The sequence below is a fragment of the Hordeum vulgare genome, chromosome 3H, assembly GCF_904849725.1.
Source record: "Hordeum vulgare subsp. vulgare chromosome 3H, MorexV3_pseudomolecules_assembly, whole genome shotgun sequence".
Lineage (NCBI taxonomy): Eukaryota > Viridiplantae > Streptophyta > Magnoliopsida > Poales > Poaceae > Hordeum > Hordeum vulgare.
In genome coordinates, this window is record NC_058520.1 from 358,697,065 (window position 1) to 358,718,141 (window position 21,077).

The 21,077-nt window shown below is 46.3% G+C and overlaps 1 protein-coding gene across 1 annotated transcript; it reads right to left on the minus strand.

Moving 5' to 3' along the window:
* Window positions 1-527: 527 nt before the first annotated feature.
* Window positions 528-8,591, minus strand: LOC123443854 (ABC transporter G family member 37). Its single transcript, XM_045120393.1, has 20 exons — window positions 7,903-8,591; window positions 6,438-6,771; window positions 6,238-6,314; window positions 6,040-6,093; window positions 5,831-5,921; window positions 5,433-5,734; window positions 5,061-5,342; window positions 4,660-4,973; window positions 4,353-4,513; window positions 4,134-4,237; window positions 3,895-4,051; window positions 3,526-3,779; window positions 3,098-3,430; window positions 2,661-2,951; window positions 2,499-2,582; window positions 2,273-2,406; window positions 1,966-2,193; window positions 1,663-1,834; window positions 1,226-1,480; window positions 528-1,118 (listed from the first exon to the last, which is right to left on the minus strand). The coding sequence occupies exons 1-20, from the start codon at window positions 8,350-8,352 to the stop codon at window positions 846-848; spliced, it is 4,350 nt and encodes a 1,449-aa protein (XP_044976328.1). The 5' UTR covers window positions 8,353-8,591; the 3' UTR covers window positions 528-845.
* Window positions 8,592-21,077: the final 12,486 nt, after the last annotated feature.

Sequence of the window (21,077 nt, forward strand, 5' to 3'; positions counted from 1 at the left end):
GGGTATAAAGAGGCCGCCTACTCTTGGCGATCTTACTTCTTATCACGTTTACACGTACCTATGTAATTCACTATGTAATCTGACACTGGGTTACAGACTTGAGAAATATATTCAGGTGGGGAGCTCCCCCCCTCCCCCCGGTGATTTTTCAAAAAAAAAAAAAAGCTTAGTGAGATGAACAAATCCATCTCATTCCATCCCTCAAACCAAACATCAAAATATAACCATTTCTCTTTTTGTGGTGAAAGATTGGAGCGTGCGTTCATATGAGTACGAGCAATCAAACGCATGCGTAGAGACGTTGCTACGACACAGGAAGAGGATATGCAATCAACCAATTAACATACAAACGATGGTTTTTTGCAGAACTAAGTAGAGTAATAGTTATCCTAGGAAACATATGCACTGCGGCACTGCCACTAAGTAATCAAACAAAACTTCTTTCAACAAAAAGGTAATCAAACAAAACTGGAGATAAAACAATTGCTTTGTGATATTTAGGCAGCAATTAGAAGTTTCGCAAGGGATTGAAGAATCAACAAATTTTCTGCCTCCATTAACTCGTCAGAAATGACAACATTACTGGTCAAGTTTACATTCTCCGACGAGTAAATTAGCAGTTACTCAGCTAGAGCTGGTGAAGAAGCTGGAGGCTCGACAAGACTAATTAGCCTTTCCTACAAGTCCTACAGAGCATAGTTGTGCGAATTTTCTACATGCTTGAAATACAAAATAACCTCTATATCATCTACAGAAACAACTATACTTTGTTCAATCCATCCGCACTGGCTGTTGGACAGCAGTATGGCACTACGTACAAGGAATCTGAAAGAATGCCGTCCTCCTCATCTCTTCTGGAAGTTGAACCTCATGATGGCGAAACTAAACAAGAAGGCGAACAGCACGGTGAAAGCAACGTGCACCACAGCCACAACCCACAAGAAGTCATGATGGAAGCCAAAGTAGTCCGTGACAAATTGGGCCACAGTTATCTGTTGGCCTGGGACTCCCTGATCGAGCGGATGTTGGATATCACCAAACTGGGAGGCGACCAGTCCGTATAGCGTCCAGGCCACCGGGCATATCCACGAGTACCACCTCCACCAAATAGGAAGTTTCTGAAGTAGAAGTTCAATGGATGAGTAATGTGAAAGACAAGGGGCACTGGTAAGTAGTACTAAATTTACACAAAAGAAATAAAAAATGTATCGAGAGTGTAACTTACAGGTCGGGGGATAAGATATCCTGAGAAGAGGTTCCATACGTTGTAGAATGCTGATGAAATGATAGCTGCTATGCTCTCATTCGGTGTCAAGCCAACAGCCATCATTCCATAGAACGTGAAATATAGCATGGTGAAGTACATGAAGAACAAGTACCACAAGAATTTGGCAACTGTCCATTCGAATCCAATCATGGAATAGACTAGCCCGCCATATATCAAAGCCTGAACCATGACGTATGGAAATTCGATAGCAACCTAGAAAAGGGATAACTTGACATTGTTAGGTTCGAGGACTGAGATAACCAATAATGTTGATAAACTGAGCCATGATAAACTGCCAGTTCGGTTACTTTAACCACGGCTGTGACTTAGATTACAAGTTGCATTCTCAAAGGTCATTCGTACATATGCCCTGAAATAGGAGTCTAAGAAATTACCTGTCCAAATGCATATGGAAAAGCTGAATACATGCCAGCTGCCCTTTCCCGGTAAAAGACTGTTCGCTCCACTACGACAACTGGTTGAACAGAACCAGAATTTTGCACTCCGATGTATAGTACTGCAGCATACATTGATCCCATGGCATTGAATAGATCCTGTGATCTTCGACTGCATCACGGAATAAGTAAGGCGTCAGATATATCTTACATGAAGCAGAAACTTTATCCAAAGTATAGAAACGGTTATAACAACAGTTGTATGTCCAAAAATGAAGTTATAATATCAGTTAGGAGACGTACGTTTTACTTCCAAGGTCCCAGAACATTGTTCCGAACATTAGCGCAATGACGATGGTGAAGAGTAATCTCACTGCTGTGTAGGATGGGTTTCTCCAATATGACAACTTTTGCTTCCACAAGCAAGCTAGACACTGTGTGACGAATGATCTAGAGTACTGCGTAGGGAAGTTGAGATCTCTAGAGCCAGGAGGTGGCACGCTTAGCTCCTTTATGAGTTCCTTGTTCCTTCTGAAATTGCGAAAATGAAAAGTAGTTAGAAGTGTCACTCATGCTGCACTGTATATGAATGGCTTGTGGGGAAGCTTACTGATATAGTTCTGATTGTCTGTAAACTTCAGCGAAATCAATACCAAGCATTTCCTCCTGCGCACTAGAGGACACTTCCAACATCCATGTCGCTGGGTTATATCCATCTTTTATCTTACTAATGCCTTCAATTTCCTGAATAAACGTACACAAGGAATGTTCGATGTGATCTAGCTGGCAACAAGAATTACAAAATATGGTACAACTGCTGGTTTTGATCTTCTTACCTCAAAATACTCAATCAAATTTGCTGAATTTTGGCCAACAGGACCAACATAAATTTCTTCTCCCCCTCTCTTCATCAAGAAAAGCTGCAGCCATACATAGTCAATATATGACCTTAATAAAGCTAAGCATGATAACTGAAATAGAGAATAATGAATAACCACCTCATCAAATGCTTCAAATATGTCAATGCTTGGCTGGTGGATGGTGCAAACAACGGTCCTGCCAGTGTTAACAGTGTTCCTAACAGTCCTCATCACAATTGCAGCTGCACGAGCATCAAGACCAGATGTTGGCTCATCCATAAAAATGATCGACGGGTTAGCAACAAGCTCCACGGCAATTGTGAGCCTCTTGCGTTGCTCAGTTGATAGACCATTCACTCCAGGAAGCCCAACAAGTGCACCCCTCAATGATGTGAGTTCTACAAGATCCATGATTTCCTCGATGAACATCTGTCATCACAGTTCAGCCGGTAAGATCTCCAATCAGATGAGAAAAAAGAAGCCTCAATGCCAAGGAAGCAGGGCAAAGATTAACCCGTTAGCGTATAGGAACTACATCAAGAACTGATAATTTGCCTAGATTAAAGCTAACTAACCTTTCTTCTTTCTGAAGAAACCTCTGCGGGAAGCCGCAGCCATGCAGAAAATACGAGTGATTCATATATTGTCACATGTGGAGAATGAATATCATTTTGCTCACAGTATCCTGATATACGTGCAAAGGTCTCTTGCTTCTTTGGATAGCCTGATACGGTGATTTCCCCCTCTATGTATCCTCCGGTTTTCCTACCGGCTAAAACATCCATCAGGGTTGTCTTTCCAGCACCACTCACACCCATTAATGCAGTAAGTACTCCTGGCCTAAAAGAACCACTGACACCCTTCAAAAGCAACAAGCGGTCTTCCGTTACTCCTTGTGCTTTCATTGCCTGTGAATATAAAGCAATATAACTGGGTAAGCAAACTTGAGTAGTAGGTATACAGTCATACTTGTGCCCTCATTGTTTATTGATAGGAAATTTACCTCTGGCATGTCCACCGAGTACTTTGTGTCGTTAAAGGTAAGTGACAGTGGTGTAAATGGAAGCACCAGTCCCTTCCTGCTGCCACTAGAATCCGCGCCACTAATCGCCGAGTTTCGGTTACTAATGTGAGCTAATTCCAGTTCCTGCTTCCTAGAATTCTTTTCCTTATGACCCTCTAGAGCTTTACCAGTTAAATTTGCATGTTTTTCTTCCAGTTCCTCTTCAGACATTGATGGGTGAGAGTCTGTCAATGCTGCAAAGAGAAAGTGGCTACAGTTATTATCCTAAAAGTTAAATGCCCAAGTTATAACCTGCAAATGTTGATTATCTGATCCTTGATAAATAAGTAGTTTTCTAAATATACTTACGACTCAAAACTGAAAGTGCTACGGTGTAGAGCAGGTTGAAGAGGAGAGTGTATCCAACCATGGCACCAAGCCCAATCCAATACCACTTAGCTTCCGTAAAGATGCCACGATTCTTAAGCACGGTAACTCCAATGGTCTGATTTGTTCCAGCAACAATCTGTAAAATATGAATACATGTTAAATTTTCTATATGGGTGCCGTGGTGACTTTGATTTCTTCTCAAGACAGATGGTACTTACTTGGTTCCAACTGGGCCCCAAAAATTCGTTTGTTGAAATAGCATTCTGTGCATATGACAGGGGAGATATCCAGTAACCCCAAATCCACCACTTTTTGATATCAGCTGCAAAAGACAAATAAGATGGTATCATGTAAGCAACAATTAACATTTAGTTCCATCATTGTGATTTAAAGATGGCAAAAACATCCATTTTATCATGGCCAAGCCAGTAACTTACGTCTTGCAAGGATAAAGCCACCCAATGCTGCAAAAGCCAACAATGATAAAGGTCCAAAGGTGTGGGACACAACCATATCTCTTCCAATTCCAGCAATGAAGCGGAACAGTGAAGATGACATCTGATTGATCGCAAGGAGCAGCAGATACTGCTTAAAGAACCTGAGCACAAGAAATCATTCAGACTTCACAGAGCTAGTTCATTTCTTGTGGAGCAATAATTTAAAATACTTGCTCATAAAAATACATAACTGCGTAAGAAGCAATATAATTGTGTAAGAAAATTGATGTCTGCATCAGTCTCGTACCTGCTTACACTGGGATCAAATCCAATGACATAATACGTGGTGAAAACATAAACTCCGACTTCAACAAACGTGATAGGGATCTGAAGAATCCACGATGGTATGGTGTAGGCCCATGCAGGAAAGAAAAGAAGATCCCTCTGCTTGAAGAAGACAGGAAGTTTCATGACGGTCATCGCAAGCTCCGCAAAACCATTAAACATTATCGTGTCGAGAGCAAAGAACAGCGCCCCCAAATAGATCGTTCCATATTCAACATTGCGGTGCATGTTGGTACGGAAAAATGTGGTCATCACAATGAACGCCATCAGAGTTAGCTGCAATGATGGAGAAGTTCAGATTGATGCTGCCTAATAATCTCCATCCTAATAATCAAAGAAAACACATTAAAGATATGAACTTACATTGACAGCTTTAAATATGTACATGAATGCATTCCTCTTCATTAGTAGAAGCTCTCTATCGATAGTGGCTTTGAGCAACTCCATCCTGCTGACACCAAACTTTGAAGTGGCCAGAGCAGCAGGGTGGCTTCTGGTCCTATCAAATGGCACTTTAAGCTCGTTCTCTATCGATCTTCCCACATGGAAGGAACGGAATGCATCCGCAAATTGCTTCACAGGTACAAAACGATATGGCCTGTCACCCCTGTACCAATATTGCTCTTGGTCTTTCTTTGATGTCACCTTTTCAGTTATTCAGAGATTTCAGTATCATTCTCTTTAAGAAAAAACAGAATCGCAGCTGTAATGAGAATTTATAGATAATACACACACCTCCTGTAAAAAGTCGGCAACACCCTTTCTGCCAGGGCATTTGAACCCCATGAACTCAAAGAACTCAAGCACATTTTCTCGGGGGCCCTGGTACACAACCTGCCCGTCAGAGAGGAGTAAAATGTCGTCAAACAAGTTGTATGTTTCAGGAGCTGGCTGGAGCAAGGAGATGACAGCAGTTCCGCCTAGGATGTGGATAGTCTGCCTGAGAGAATTGACAATCTGGTATGTGGTTGAGCTATCCAGTCCAGTGGATATCTCATCCATGAACAGAGCTTTTGCAGGGCCAACAAGCATTTCACCTGTGCATTGAAGATACATGAGTCGATTAGGAATTTCTTAAACAAGAGTATTTCATTGTAATGAAAAAAATTGCAAGTCTAGGATTGAAAATATACCTGTTGTGACACGCTTGCGTTGTCCACCAGATATACCCCTTAGCATCTCATTGCCTACCAACGTGTCAGCACAAATATCCAGTCCTAGTATCTGCAGTTCATACAAGAGTAACAGACATGAGAAGTCATCATTCCATTAATAAACATATGCCCATAAGAATCATCCTTGCAGTGCTTCAGCTGGACCCACAGGTAGCAGACGACTATACCTTGAGTATGTATTCTGTCACAATACTGGATTCTTGCCCTCCCATAGCTGAGGCCTAGAGGGGCGTAAGTAATGAAACAAGTGTTAGCTAATTTACTGATAAACAAGCATTGTTCAAATGATTGTCTTCAATCCTAAGCTAGTCACATAAACAGCACTAAGAAGCATAAAGTGCTCTAAAATGTGATAACATCCTCACCTTCATGTAGACATCGATATCATGATCTGGCTTGATGTTCGCTGCCTTTTCCCTTCTCGCCAGCTCAGTAAGCATCTCTAGAACAAGCAAAAAAGCAAAAACATCAGAGATTATCGCCACTACGACATACGTATAAGATAGATAAGCATATCAAATCCATAACATAGCCCCAATAATTAGGCAGCATGAGCATAGCATACCATATCTAGTGCCAACACCTTGGCACCGGGCCGAGAAGGCCAGCGTCTCCCTCACGGTCATCTCCCCAATGTGGAGATCGTGCTGGCTGATGTAAGCGGCGGTCCTCTGCGGGACGAACTCGTCCATCCCGTGGCCGTTGTAGGTGACCTTCCCGGAGACCTTTAGGTCCTTGTCCAGCTTCCCTGCCATCGCCAGCAGCAGCGTCGTCTTTCCCGAGCCAGGAGGCCCAAGCAGCAGCGTCATCCTCCGGGGCTTGATGATCCCGCTGACGTCGTGGAGGACGGTCATGGCCTGCTTCCGGCTGGGGATGACGTGGAGCGCGTTCCCGACGGCCTGGAGCACACCGAGCAATTCACATGCTTAGAGAGAGATATCGAAAGAAAGGACACGGTTCTTCTTCTTCCAATGGCGGTGTCGCTGGCGAAACGAGGTGGACGCGCACGCCATTCGCTCGGCGGAATGCCGCAGAGCCGCGCGGCCGATGCGCCAACATCGCATGCCATGGGGTGGAGGTCGGACGATTCCGTGGCGTGGATGGGGATGCGGTGGAGGTGGCCGGAGGTAGGGAACGACCGTCGCGACGCCGTGCCGGTGCCGGTGGCCATAGGCGGAGGTTGGTGGGACACGGTCGGTATTTGTTATTTGTTTTTTTGTAAGTGATGAAGTCGGGCAGGAGCGGCAGGCTCCGTTGCGGGCCGAGCCCGGCGTCGCGACAGTTTGGGCTCTTGTTGGGCTACTTTATGCTAGGAAATTTTGTACTACTCCTAAAAGATCACATTTCTTGTTTAAATAAACATTTATCTTTGTATAATACGGAGTAATATAAAATTGTTACTAGTACTTGGTGCAATTGAAAGAAGAAAGGATGAGGACCTGAATATTAGGTGGCGGCTAGGTTTAATAAATCTCGAATTCCGAAGTCACGTGGAGAAAAAAAAAGCCTCGAAAGCGAGACACGGTCAGAGTAATACTTTCTGCCGGACAAGTGGCCGAAACGGCAATCAAGCTGCAGCGTGTGCTTGGTCTTTTGTGAAGCCAAGAAAATATCACGCGCCGAGAGGCGACTCACCTACCGCATTGCTTGCCGATGGGCCAAAAGGCATACAGCTCGCTGGCAAGTTGCAATCGCAAAAACGAGAAAACAAAGCCCCTACTTGGCTTCAATTTTCGCAGCGTCGCTGTCGATAACCATATGATAAACGAGAGAGCACCGTCGCTCGCCTCCATCGCGGAACCAGCTGCACCAAAACGCAAAAGCAGCCCATCCTCATCGACTAATTGGCCCTACCATGTACATGTACTGTCGCAGCCAAGCCAGGACTGATTAGTTATCATTAACTATGATCAACATGCTTGTTCGAGTGGTGTGGGGGGAAAACAAAAAACAAATGCAAATTGAAGGTAAGCCGCCATGCATGGACTTGTCGCATCTGTTTTGGAGCGGAAGGAGAAGGAATGATGTACCTCGAGTGTGTTGGTGACGGCGTTGATGAGCGTGGGGAGGCCGCGGTTGCCGACGCGCACCTCGGCCTCGATCTCCAGCTTCTCGAACCGCACCTCGATGGTGGGGTAGTCGATGCCGACCCTGTCCATGCGCTCCTTGAGCTTGAGGAGGAAGTTCTCGTGGTCGTCGTCGGCGGCGCGAACCAGCCGCTCGATGAGCGCACGGCTCTCGTGGGCGCCCAGCCGCCCCACGTCCACCTCCACCTTCTCCCCGCCGTCCTCCACCGTGAGGATCCCGCGCCGCACCCGGTCGTACGTGGGCAGCCGCTCCAGGGCCGCCCACCGCAGCGCCTCCTCGTCGTCCTCCTCCTCCTGGAACCGCGACGACGTCCGCGAGAACACGTCGTCGCCGCGCCGCCATAGCGAGCTGTCCCGCCGCAGGCTCGTCACCCGGTGGATCTCTCGATCCATCCTCGCCTCTGCTTGATTGATTGCTTACTTACTTACTTACTTATCTTCGTCTTCTTCCTCCGTTGATCACTCTATTCTAGGAGTATTGTGCACAGTGCACTGGCCTGGCCTGCCCTGGCTTAGCTCTGTTGCGCAGCTCCTCCTTGCCTTCCGACAGGGGACTCACTGGTTTGGCTTGGGGTACGAGCTAGTACGAAGGGAGCAGACGAAGGAGTCCCTATATATACGCCCAGGAGAAGGGAATGGTTGAAGAAGCTGGTGAGGAGGAAGACCACGGCAGCCACATTATCGAGTTTCACCTCACCTACCTTGAGCGGGTCCTTGACCTCGACACATTTCGTACAGGTCCGCTGCACTGTGCGAGCTTGGACCCGGCACGGGATGTGGTCGTCGTCCTACAAGATAATGAAACTACGCTTTCGAGCTAGCTCTTCATTTTTCACGCGCGTGTTTACACCTGACCGCGCGCGGGGGGGAGCTTCCTGGCATCAGCGGGGGTTTTGTCTCTGCGTCGTGGCCGAGGCGGGCAGTGGTCAACATGCATGCATGTCTCGGGATTATTCGATTAGAGGCTGCTCTCCCCCCGCGGTAGGTTCGTTTGGCCAGGGATAGTATGATATTAGGAAGAGGGCAGCCGCCTGCAACCACTTGCAGATGCAGAGTAGGAGCAAGAGTATACTACTACGACTAGTACTGGTGGTCTCTGATTGTTAACAATAGTGTCTACTTTGGATGGGTGTGGTTAAAAAAATCGTGTCCAGCCAGGACGATGAGGCCGGGCGACGACAACGGCGGCTGCGTCCATCCAACGGCTCACCAGAGATTGATCCGCCCATTCATTTCGTTAGGGGTGTCGACATGAGCAGTGACCCATTCATTATTAAATCCCATCCGTGTAGAAAAGTCTTTTCAGGCGAATCCTTGAGCCGGTTGGTCGAAATTTTCTTCGTCCATTGGTCTACTTGCCTTTTCTTATATATTGATGTTTTAAAGGGAGAAAGACCGGTCATCTCGGCGATGCATGCAATTATTTTATTAATAATTTACAAAAAAATTATAAAATAATATATTAGTAAGTCTGAAGCCATCGTCTTGACAACATTTATCGTTACTCCTATCAACTTGATAAAGGGGTGCCACAGTGTGAGCCAAATATCAAACAAACCTCGCATCATAGGCTAACATCTAAAACCGAAGGCCCCAACCAAGCCACATTGTCGGATATGGGGCACACACCGGTCCGGCGCACTCTCATAGGTTGCCGTCGTCGTCTTGCACATATCCATCTTCAGAGTTGTACTCATGCGTCAACCTTGTGAGGCTTATTTGTCGTCGACGACACCACGACGTCCAGTCTTGAGGATATAACCCCGGGCCTTACCCGACCTTTTAAAGTCTAGCCCAAGAACAAGACATGTATAAACACAAGGCCTAAGGAGCGGCTCCTCTTGAAGTGTGGGTTATCCAATCACCTAGCGGGTCGCTCATTGCACTTGACGTAAAGAGTTATTTCCTGCTTGGAAGACAAGATAGGTAGGAGTTAGATTAAGTCACGGGTTGTAGTACGATCCGGATTCTATTGTAATCTGAGAGCCTCCACCTATATATAAATGGAAGCCCCTGGGGTAGAAGGGATATGCTAGAAATCCTCGAGAGCTAGGTTAGCGATTCCGCACCCTTGTAATCGAGATCATCATCAATAACACCAAAAGCAGGACATAAGCTTTTACCTCCATCGGAGGGCCGAACTTGGGTAAACTCTTGCCACTCGTTCCCGATCAACCCCATCCAAGCAACCACCTAGTTGCGATGGCTCCTAGACTTAGTCCTATCACGAGGGCATCTGTCGTGACAAAAGCACGATAGTTGGCGCCCACTATGGGGCCAACGCACGATGATGTTGAGTTCTTGGAGGGAGCTCTCCTAGGTATTGAGGGATACGAGATCAGCCAAATGACCAAAATTCGTCGCGGCAAGCTCTACATCGATGGTTCAGGCTCTCAATCGAGTATGGGTATCGGGTCTCTTTCGGCTAGATCCACGTGTTCATCGGCAAGATTGGCACGTTAGGACCCGAGCCAAACATTTGCACCGACATCGTCGAGCCGTCTCAATACACTCAACCCAACCGACCTCAAGCAGGTCGGAAGCATGTCTTCGTTGGATTCACTCAAGGGGTTGAGCTCACAGATAATTCCATAACTAGCAGGGATACTCTCGTCTATTCTAACGACGAGTCATCGGTTGGTGACACCGAGTCGATCTGCCCGCTTTTTGATGGTGGACTTTGGGCCTGTCCTGATGACAAAGACGATCTAGAATTCCTTGAGCCACCACATCAAGCCTCCGTTTAGATGGGAGGGACCACGAGGATCACAATTCCATTATGGCTGGAGCAGCTAATGGATCCGGCAGCTCAACACCAGCTTCAGACACCGCCGGGTCAAGCAAAACGCCGGCTCGGGCCATGGACGACTTAATGACAGAGATGACGAAACTCCTGGATTCACCAGTGACCCCAGAAAATCAGGAGGAGCATAATACAAAGTTGAATAAACTTCATGCACACATGACCAAGATTCAGGAGGAGATTGATGCCAAGAACACTCGCTTGGCGAATTTACATGCTCATATCCACACTGAGGATGCACACCTAAAGGAAGAAGCCTGGCAGATGGGTACTCATCGAGACGCCTTAGAGGTTGTTCACCATAGGAGACACGAGAGCCGCATACCCCCTAATCTTGAGCCGGCACGCCTATTCGACACTCTGCAACACACACCAGGGACTGCATAACCTCGGGAGTATCAACCCCGTCAGCCAACTCAGTAGCGCCAGATGGATCAGCCACTGCCGCATCAATCGCCACCTTGTCGTTTCCATGCACCGGTGGGTCACTTTTCGAATCTGGTAGACAACATGTTGGCGGCGACTCGTAACCTCGAAGCACTATCGATCACTGGAAACACCCCGATTGAAGTTGAAGCCAAGAAAGCCATTGGGATGTTGAAAACTGCGATCACCCAACATGCACAATATTCTTATAGTCGAGACCGGGTTCACTCTACTCCTTACGCAAGTCATAGTAAGATCCAACATGATTCACCAACAATTTCTAGCAGTGGTCGCTAACAACAGCCTCGGAATTCCCCAACTCGGTCTGTTGTGTGAGATGCTCAATCAATTGTTGACATGGATCGGTGTTAGGGCATATTTCTCCTAAGTGGTATTAGTGATTGATGACAATTGTTGTGCGGACTAATCTTGTGTCCTAAGCATTTCAGAATATTCTCTTCTAGGCACAAGATGACTCGACGCCCCTCGGAGGTTCTCGAAGACGGATTTTCTTCTACATTTCTCTTCCTAGTTTGAGTCATAGGAAAGTCTTCTTACCAAGAGGGGGTCCGCGTCGGAAAGGTTTGGGTGGAATCTTCACGCACACACCTCATGCACCCACCCATATTTTGGCTTCAATGGAGCACCAATGTGTTTTCTATGCCTATGCGAAAAAGGGTAAGCGGTAGTACCGCTGGCACAGCAGTAGTACCACTCTCACAGCGGTAGTAAATTTTTACTACCGCTAAAGGAGCGGTACTACCGTCCCAGGTGCGGTAGTGAACTTCTACTACCGCTCCAGGAGCGGTACTACCGCCCGAAGTACGGTAGTAGTTTTTTACTACCGCTCCAAGGGCGGTACTACCGCCCTCAGTGCGGTAGTATTAATTTACTACCGCACCGACGGGCTTTTTTCTCGCATACTTTTCCACGGAGGTGGTGGCACGGTAGTATCCCGGTACTACCGTGGTTGGTGAGAAGTTGAGCGGTAGTACCGCTCCCAGGAGCGGTAATACCGCTGTGGGTAGCGGTAGTACCGCTCGTGCATTTATGTGGTAGGTGGGTAACGGGTGGATCTGCCCCCTACTATATAAAGGCATCTTCTTCTTCCTAGAGATTACCTTTAACCCCTCTAAGCTCCATTGTTGCTCCACAAGCTCATTTTAGCCCGATCTGTCTCCCTAGCCAATCATCTTTGTTGATTTTCTAGGGATTGCTTGAGAAGGCCTTGACCTACACTTCCACCAAAGGATATTTGATTCCCCCTACTAATCCCTTGCGGATCTTGTTACTCTTGGGTGTTTGAGCACCCTAGACGGTTGAGGTCACCTCGGAGCCACATTCCATTGTGGTGAAGCTCCGTGGTCTTGTTGGGAGCCTCCAAGCTTTGTGTGGAGATTGCCCCAACCTTGTTTGTAAAGGTTCGGTCGCCGCCTTCAAGGGCACCTATAGTGGAATGACGAAACCTTGCATTGTGCGAGGGCATGAGGAGAATACGGTGGCCCTAGTGGCTTATTGGGGAGCACTGTGCCTCCACACCGCTCCAACGGAGACGTACTTCCTGTCAAAGGGAACTTCGGTAACACATCCTCGTCTTCATCGGTTCCACTTGTGGTTATCTCTTACCTTTACTTTGTATTTGTTGGTGTTGTAGAGTATCTCCTACGTGCTTCTTTACTCGTTGCTAAGTAGCATCATATAGGTTGTCCTCCTAGTGTCATGTTAGTGAACCTTTATGATTGCTACTTCTTATTTATTTAGAAAAGCTAAAAATTGGTAGTTGCCTATTCACCCCCCTCTAGTCAACCTTATCGATCCTTTCAATTGGTATCAGAGCCACGTCTCTTTATTAAGGGTTTCACCACCCGAAGAGTATGGAAGGCGAAGAGGGAGTTCCCCATGGGCAACCCGAGGCCATGGACTTGACTTCGGTCACAAGGGACGACTTGAATACGGCTATGGCCGCCCTCAAGACGTCCTTGACGAACGAAGTCAAGACCATGTTTAAAGAGTTAATTGAGGGAATTAAAAGTTTGCCCGAACCGGCGTTGGTGGTTAAACCCACCAACACCGATTCGGAGGCCAATTCCTCTAAGGACGTGGCTAAAGGTATGCGACCTTCCTCATCTCTCGAAAAGGATGGGACTCGAACCTATGCCTCAGTTCCACCTCCCATGGTCTATGGAGGACCTGTTCCCACACCGTGTCTTAACCCTGTTGGTGCTCCTCCTAAGCTTGTTAAGGGTGATTTTGCTAACTGGGTGTTTTCTATTAAGTCTCATTTGAATCATAGCTCAACAAATTTATGGAGAATCATCGAGCAAGGCTACTATCCTCATGACCCAAGCAACCTCACTTCAAGAGAAGAAGCGGACAATCAATATAATCACTCCGCATTGTTTATTCTACAGTCCGTAGTACCGCCTGAAGATCTTCCTCACTTGCGCCCCTTCTCTCTGGCCAAGGATTGTTGGGAGCAGATTATGGTGCTATACAAGGGAAGCTCTCGCATTCAATGGTCAAACTATGAAGTGATACTTGATAAGGCCGATGGGTTTGTAATGAAGGAAGATGAGGACCCTCGTGATCTCTATCGGAGGGTGACTGCTATTGTTGTTGCTCTCAAGGATCATGGGAGCAAGGATGTGGATGACACATGGGTCAAGCACAAGTTTCTCAAGGCCATCATGCCTTTCAACAAAGCCATGTCATCAGTCATTCGCCAACGACCAGATTTCCACTCCTTGTCTTCCAGTGAGGTGTTGGATGAATTCATTGCAATGTCAATCATGAACGAGACCGCTGACAATGCACTTGCTCGAGTTCGGTCAAAGACAGCTTCACCTAACCTTGCTTTGAAGGCAAAGGCTGCTTTTGAAGAAGAAGAGGAGGATGAGGAAGAGGAGAGATGCCCTGAAGACACTAAGTATGCTTATCACGAGCACATGGCTCTTGCGTCAAGGCAATTCTGGGGCAACAAGAGGAACTCAAGACCCAACTTCACCAAGAACAACTCAAGTGGGTTCAAACCAAAGCAACGAGTGAGGACATGCTATAACTGCGGCAATGTGAGCCACTTCATGGCGGAATGTCACTATGAGAAGAGGGAAGACAACGGAGTCAAGCTCATTCGCAAAGAGAAAACAAAGTCATTCCCAAGCAAGAACAACTTTGTCAAGAAACCCCATCCAAAGGGTATGGTGGCACTTGAAGAGTACCCCTCCGATGATGATGATGATGATGATGATGATATGGTGGCAACTGCGACTGTCGCTATCGCCACCCCTTCTCCCAAGAATGTGTCTCTCTTCAACGCCCCCAATGATAATCACATCGCCAAGTGCCTCATGGCCAAAGGTATCAATCAGGTAACACCCAACATTAAGACCAACATCACTAGTGCTCCCTCATTGTTGAATTGTGTTGATGATAGTGATGTTGTGGAACTTAATGAGCATGATCTTGACAAATTTCTGTGTACTATCAAAGGAGAAACCAAGAGGCACTTTGTTGCCCTTTTGGAACAACTAGGTGAGGCTAATGACCTCATCGCGTCTCATGAGGAGACCATCTCCGAGATGCAAGGTCATAGTCGTGACTATGCCAATGAGATTGCTGAACTTTCTATTGCACTAGAAAAGGAGCGCACTCTTCGTTTGGCTCCTGAGGAGTCATACAACAATGACTGCGCTAAATTGCAAAAGAAACTAGATCATGCTACTGTTCTTACTCGTATGCTTAAGTCTGAAAAGGATGCTCTTGGGGTTGACCATGATAGACTCAAAATGGAGTTTGACACACTTGACAAGGCTCACAAGGTCTTGAAAGGTAGTCATTTCTCCCTAAAAGAGTCTCATGATCAACTCCAAGCAAAGCTTACCAAGGAAATCTCTACTTGTCCTCCTTTTGTTTTAATTAATAATGCTTGTACAACTAACCCTTGTTGTGAGCATGTACATCTTGTGGAGGAAAATGCCAAGTTGAAGGATAAACTTGAGAAGGGCCTTGTGTCATGCATCCAAGGCAAGAAGAGCCCGAACGACCTTTTGAGCAATCAAAAGGGTGTGGTAGGAAAGGAGGGGCTTGGACTTACATCTAAGTCTAAAAGAAAAAGGAAGAACAGGAACAACCGATCCCCCACCCTCATGGACATCTTTTCAAAGAGGGCGAAGGGACTCAGGAGGTGAACAGGAACAAGGTGGAAAATGGGAGCATCAAGAAGGGCAAAACCATTTCTACCAACACAGTCGGCAAACTAAATCCTTCCTATGTTTTCTGTCGTGCTGGTGATGGGCATGTTTATGCTAGATTTGTTGGTTCTTACTATGAGTACATTGAATGTGCTATTTGGGTTCCTAAGACCCTTGTCTCTAACATTAAAGGACCCATTCAAAAATGGGTACCTAAAACCAAGCCTTGATCTATTGCAAGAGTTTGCTTCTGGTGGGGTGTCATGGTTGCTTGATAGTGGAGCAACAAATCATATGACCGGAAGCAAGGACTTAGTGCTGGATGTGCATCCTTCCCCATCCATGCCACCCATGTCCAATTCGCTGATGCATCATCGTCAAAGGTATTGGGATTTGTAAGGTGGTCATCTCTCAAGAGTTATCTATTAAGAAGGTCATGCTTGTTGAGTCCCTTGCTTATAATTTACTTTCGGTTCGTCAACTTGCAATTATGGGCTTTTCCACATTCTTTAATCTTGATACTGTGGTCCTTTTGTGGAGCAAGACTCTTAAAGTAACCTATGTTGGACATGTCGAAAATGGTCTCTACGTGGTGAACTTTTCAAAGCGACCCACTAAGACTACGACGTGTCTAATCGCTAAAGTTGATGTGGGCTGGCTTTGGCATCGCCGACTAGCTCATGTCAATATGAGATCTTTGCAAAGTCTCCTTAAAGGGGACCATATTCATGGACTAACAAATGTGAGTTTTGCCAGAGATCGTGCTTGCAGTGCCTGCATTGAAGGAAAAATCCATGAAACTGCTCATTGTCCAACGACTCTCATTTACACTAAGAGACCGTTGGAGCTCCTTCATATGGATCTCTCCGGTCCCCCATAATTTGATAGTCTTGGGGGTAGAAAGTACTGCTTGGTGATTGTTGATGATTACTCAAGATACACATGGGTATATTTCTTCAAGAGGAAGAGTGAGACTCAACAAATTGTTATCAACTTTGCTAATGAAGCTCAACGTCAACATGAAGCAAAGATTTTGATGATCAGAAGTGACAACGGCACCGAGTTCAAGAACTACACCTTGGATGAGTTTCTAGGTGATGAGGGAATAAAACATCAATATTCGGCACCATATACCCCTCAACAAAATGGTGTGCCGGAAAGGAAGAACCAGACACTGATGGACGCTGCGAGAACAATGATGGCGGAATTCAAATCTCCATATAACTTTTGGGCCGAAGCCATCAACACAACATGTCATGCGTCCAATCGGCTCTATATCCGCAAAGGCTTGAACAAGACCCCATATGAGATTCTCACCGGAAACAAGCCCAATCTCAAGTACTTCCGGGTATTCGGGTGTAAGTGTTTCATTCTCAAGAAAGGTGCACGTTTAGCTAAATTTGATTCTAGAGCACATGAGGGCATCTTTGTTGGTTATGCTACAAACTCTCATGCTTACCGTGTCCTCAACAAGTCCACCGGACTCATTGAGGAGACGTGTAACATGGAGTTTGATGAAAATAATGGCTCCCAAGTGGAGCAAAGTGGTCTTTGTGATGTAGGTGATGAAATTCCTCCCCAAGCCATAAGAAGAATGGGCATTGGTCAAATACTCCCCATTGAGGAACCCCTTGTGTCCGAAGGAGAAGGAAAATGCGCTCTACTCAAGTGGAGCCATCATCCTCACAAGTCCCACACGCTTCCGATGAACAAAGAGAAGACCCTCAACAAGTTGAACAAACTCAAGAACAAGACCAATTGCCTAAACATGGTGACGTGTCCCATGAGGTACAAGCACTCACCCAAGGTTCTGAACCTTCTCAAGATCAAGATCAAGTGCAACCACATGATCCAGACCAAAGAGAAGCACAAGATCAAGATCAAGAGCAACCACAAGAACAAGGACAAACTAGTGAACCTGCTCAAGTCGAAGATCAAGTTGATCAGGATGCTGTCTCTCAATTTCCTTCTGCGGCGCCTAAAAAGGCTACTGGTGCCAAGGGAGGATCAAAACGCAAGGGCAAGCAAAGCAATCAAGTCGATGTTCCCCAGTTATCCAATGAAGAACTCTTGGAGCGTCGCGCAACCAAGATTGCGAACAAGCTGAGAGTCAAGTCACATCTTATGAAGAATGTACTTGGTAGTTTGAAAAGGGGAGTATCCACTCGTCAACAATTTTGGAATTATTGTGAGCATCACGCGTTTGTTTCGTATTGTGAACCTCAATAGGTACAGGAAGCACTCGATGGTGAGGATTGGCTTATGGCCATGCATGAAGAATTCAACAACTCCGAGCGCAATCAAGTCTGGGATTTAGTGCCAAGGACAAAGGAGGAACATAATGTCATCGGGACCAAATGGATCTTCAAAAACAAGCAAGATGCCAATGGGATTGTGATTCGAAACAAGGCAAGATTGGTGGCTCAAGGCTACCCCCAAGTCGAGGTTATCGACTACGGTGAAACCTTTGCCCCTGTTTCTCGTCTAGAATCTATTCGCATGCTACTTGCATTTGCTTCTCATCATAATTTCAAATTACAACAAATGGATGTGAAAAGTGCCTTTCTTAATGGTCCTTTAAATGAGTTGGTCTATGTCAAACAACCCCCAGGGTTCGAACATCCCAAGCTCCCCAGTCATGTGTACAAACTCAATAAGGCACTCTATGGCCTTAAACAAGCCCCACGTGTGTGGTATGAGTATCTTACTGAGTTGTTACAAGATCGTGGGTTTGAAATTGGGAAGATTGATCCCACTATTTTTACTAAGAGGGTCAAAGGGGATTTGTTCATATGCCAACTATATGTTGATGATATAATTTTTGGTTCTCCTAACTAATCTTTCAATGAAGAATTTGCTGCACTGATGACCGAGAAATTTGAGATGTCTATGATGGGTGAGTTGAAGTTCTTCCTCGGGTTCGAGATCAAACAAGGCTTAGAAGGGACTTTCATCAAACAAGCCAAGTACACTCAAGACATGCTCAAGAGGTTTGAGATAGAGGATGTCAAGCCGGTCGAGTTTCCCATGCCAACAAGATGCAAGCTTGACAATGATCCCAATGGTAAAGCAGTGGATCAAAAGATATATCGCTCCATGATTGGATCCCTCCTTTACCTTTGTGCATCTAGACCAGATATCATGTTGAGTGTAGGGATTTTTGCACGGTTTCAATCCGCACCAAAGGAAAGCCATTACATGGTTGTCAAACGAATCTTTCGATATTTGGCTCATACCCCAAACTTTGGTCTATGGTATCCCAAAGGAGCAAACTTTAACCTAGTGGGCTATTCTGACTCAGATTGGGCAGGAGACTGTGTGGAGAGGAAGTCAACCTGTGGAGGATGCCAATTCCTTGGTCGTTCACTGGTAAGTTGGTCTTCAAAGAAGCAAAATTGTGTCTCACTATCCTCCACCGAAGCTGAGTATGTAGAAGCTGCAAGTTGTTGTGCCTAGTTTCTATGGATGAGGCAAACTTTAAAGGACTACGGTGTCACTTGTGACAAAGTTCCTCTCCTATGTGACAGTCAAAGTGCTATCAAGATTTCTCTTAATCCGTTCAACACAGCAAGACCAAGCACATTGATATTCGCCATCACTTCATTCGTGAACATATCAAGCTAGGTGATATTGAGATTCACTTCATCAACACTGAAGAGCAACTTGCAGATATTTTCACTAAGCCCCTAGATGAAGCAAGGTTCCGGGAGTTAAGGCATGAGCTAAATATGATTGATTCAAGTAATGTGGATTGAAACTAGGCACTTTGCACCTCACTCTACATTACATCTTGCTCTAGATGTAGGCATGGACATAGGGGAGTGTTGTTCTCTCAATGAACTTTCCCTCCCCCCATTATGCATAGATCGATCGAGTCTTTCACTTTGGCCATTACCAAATGGCACTTGTGCTTCAAAGACGAGATATGGTCATGAACCCAAGGATAATTCTTCACGGTGTCATACCATTTGTCTCAAACATAGATGGCCTCGGCCACCGTCCTCTCCGCTGGAGACTCTGTGTTGTTTCTTTTCTTTCGGTGATTCTTTCTTGCTTCCGTGTTTTGTTTTCTCTTGGCTTGATCAAGTTTTTCCACCACCTAAGGAATAGAGAGTTCATTTTGTGCCTATTTTGTGACTTCGAGCACGGTACTACCGCCCCCAGCACGGTAGTAAAAATTTACTACCGCTGGGGGAGCCGTACTACCGCTCACCAAGCGGTACTACCTCCCCAGCACGGTAGTAATTTTTTACAACCGCTGTGGGCGCGGTACTACCGCATGAGGAGCGGTACTACCGCGATGACCGCGGTACTACCGCGCCGCCTCGACCAGGGGACTATTTAAAGGGCTGGGAGGCCTTTCTCTTTTCCCCTCAGCCTCGAGTTCTTCTCTGTCTCTCTCTCTCCTCTCCTCAAAAACTGCCCTAAGGCATCGCCGGATCTCCCTATCCGGCCATCATCCTCCGATTCCGACCGGTGGGACTCTTCCCCACGCGCCATGGACACCGGTACTGCCCCTCATCTGCACTCTTATGCTTTGTTGTTGATTCAATCTAGGGTTAGGTCATATGGTCTCATGGCACCGTGATTGGGATTTAGTGGCAGCTTTTTGGTAGTATGATTCCTTGCATAGGCGGTGTGTGTGTCTAGGCGTGCATAGGATCCAGATCTGAGGCTTTAAATCTTCCTTCACAAGTTTTTCCTTTCAAATATGCATATATCTGTGATTAGGCCGCCCCGTGCGGTACTACTGCCCCTCGTGGCACGGTACTACCGCTCGTAGAGCGGTAGTAAAATTTTACTACCGCTCTCCTTTGTGCACACACACTTCTCTCTTGTGTTTTATGGGTTTTCCGGTCTTTCTTGATCTTTGCCTTGACTTGTTTCTCTTCTCTTTCGTGTTTTGTGTGTTGTTTGCGTGTCCCAGGTGGTGGTTCCCGACGTTCCAACCTGTCTCGCACTGCCAGCTCCAAGCGACCTTTCTCTGATCCCTCTGAAGGCTCCAATGCCCCCAAGCGCACTTTCAAGAAGCCTGCTCCAAAGAAGCCCTCACTCAACTGGAACACCATGCCGCTTGCTGAGTTCCAACACCGTCGCAAGCTCAACCCCTATGCCAACAATAGGGATACTTTCCCTGGCGGTGAACTGTTTTGGAAACGTGATCAATTCTTAATCTATGAAGACGTTCTCAGATCGAAGAAGAACCTATATGTCCTGGTGCAGTGGATTGATCTTGATCACTTGAGGAAGGACATGTCTTACTTTGGGGAGGCCATTGCTATGGTGGAACAACTTCAGATTGCGGACCTCATCTCGTTTCACCAGGATTTTGATATTTCCATTGTGGCTCACTTCTTTGCTACCGTGCACTTTCACCATGATGAGGCTCGTACTATGACTTGGTTGACAAATGGAGTGCAGCTGACTGCTACCTGGAAAGACTTCATGGATCTTCTTCAGGTCAGGGATGAGGGCCTCACTACTCCCGTTGGCTTGTGCCCCCATGCCAAGCCTCAAGCTGCTCCAAAGGAGAAGCTGCACCCTTACCTCTCTGTGAAGCACACCCCAGCCGACGAGGTATCCTATGTCATGAACCCCTTCTTGGGTGTGATGCACCAGATTTTTCGCAACGCGCTCTTTCCCGGGGTTGGCAACAAGGACCAGGTTCACTCTTACCTGGTAGACATGCTTCTCATGTG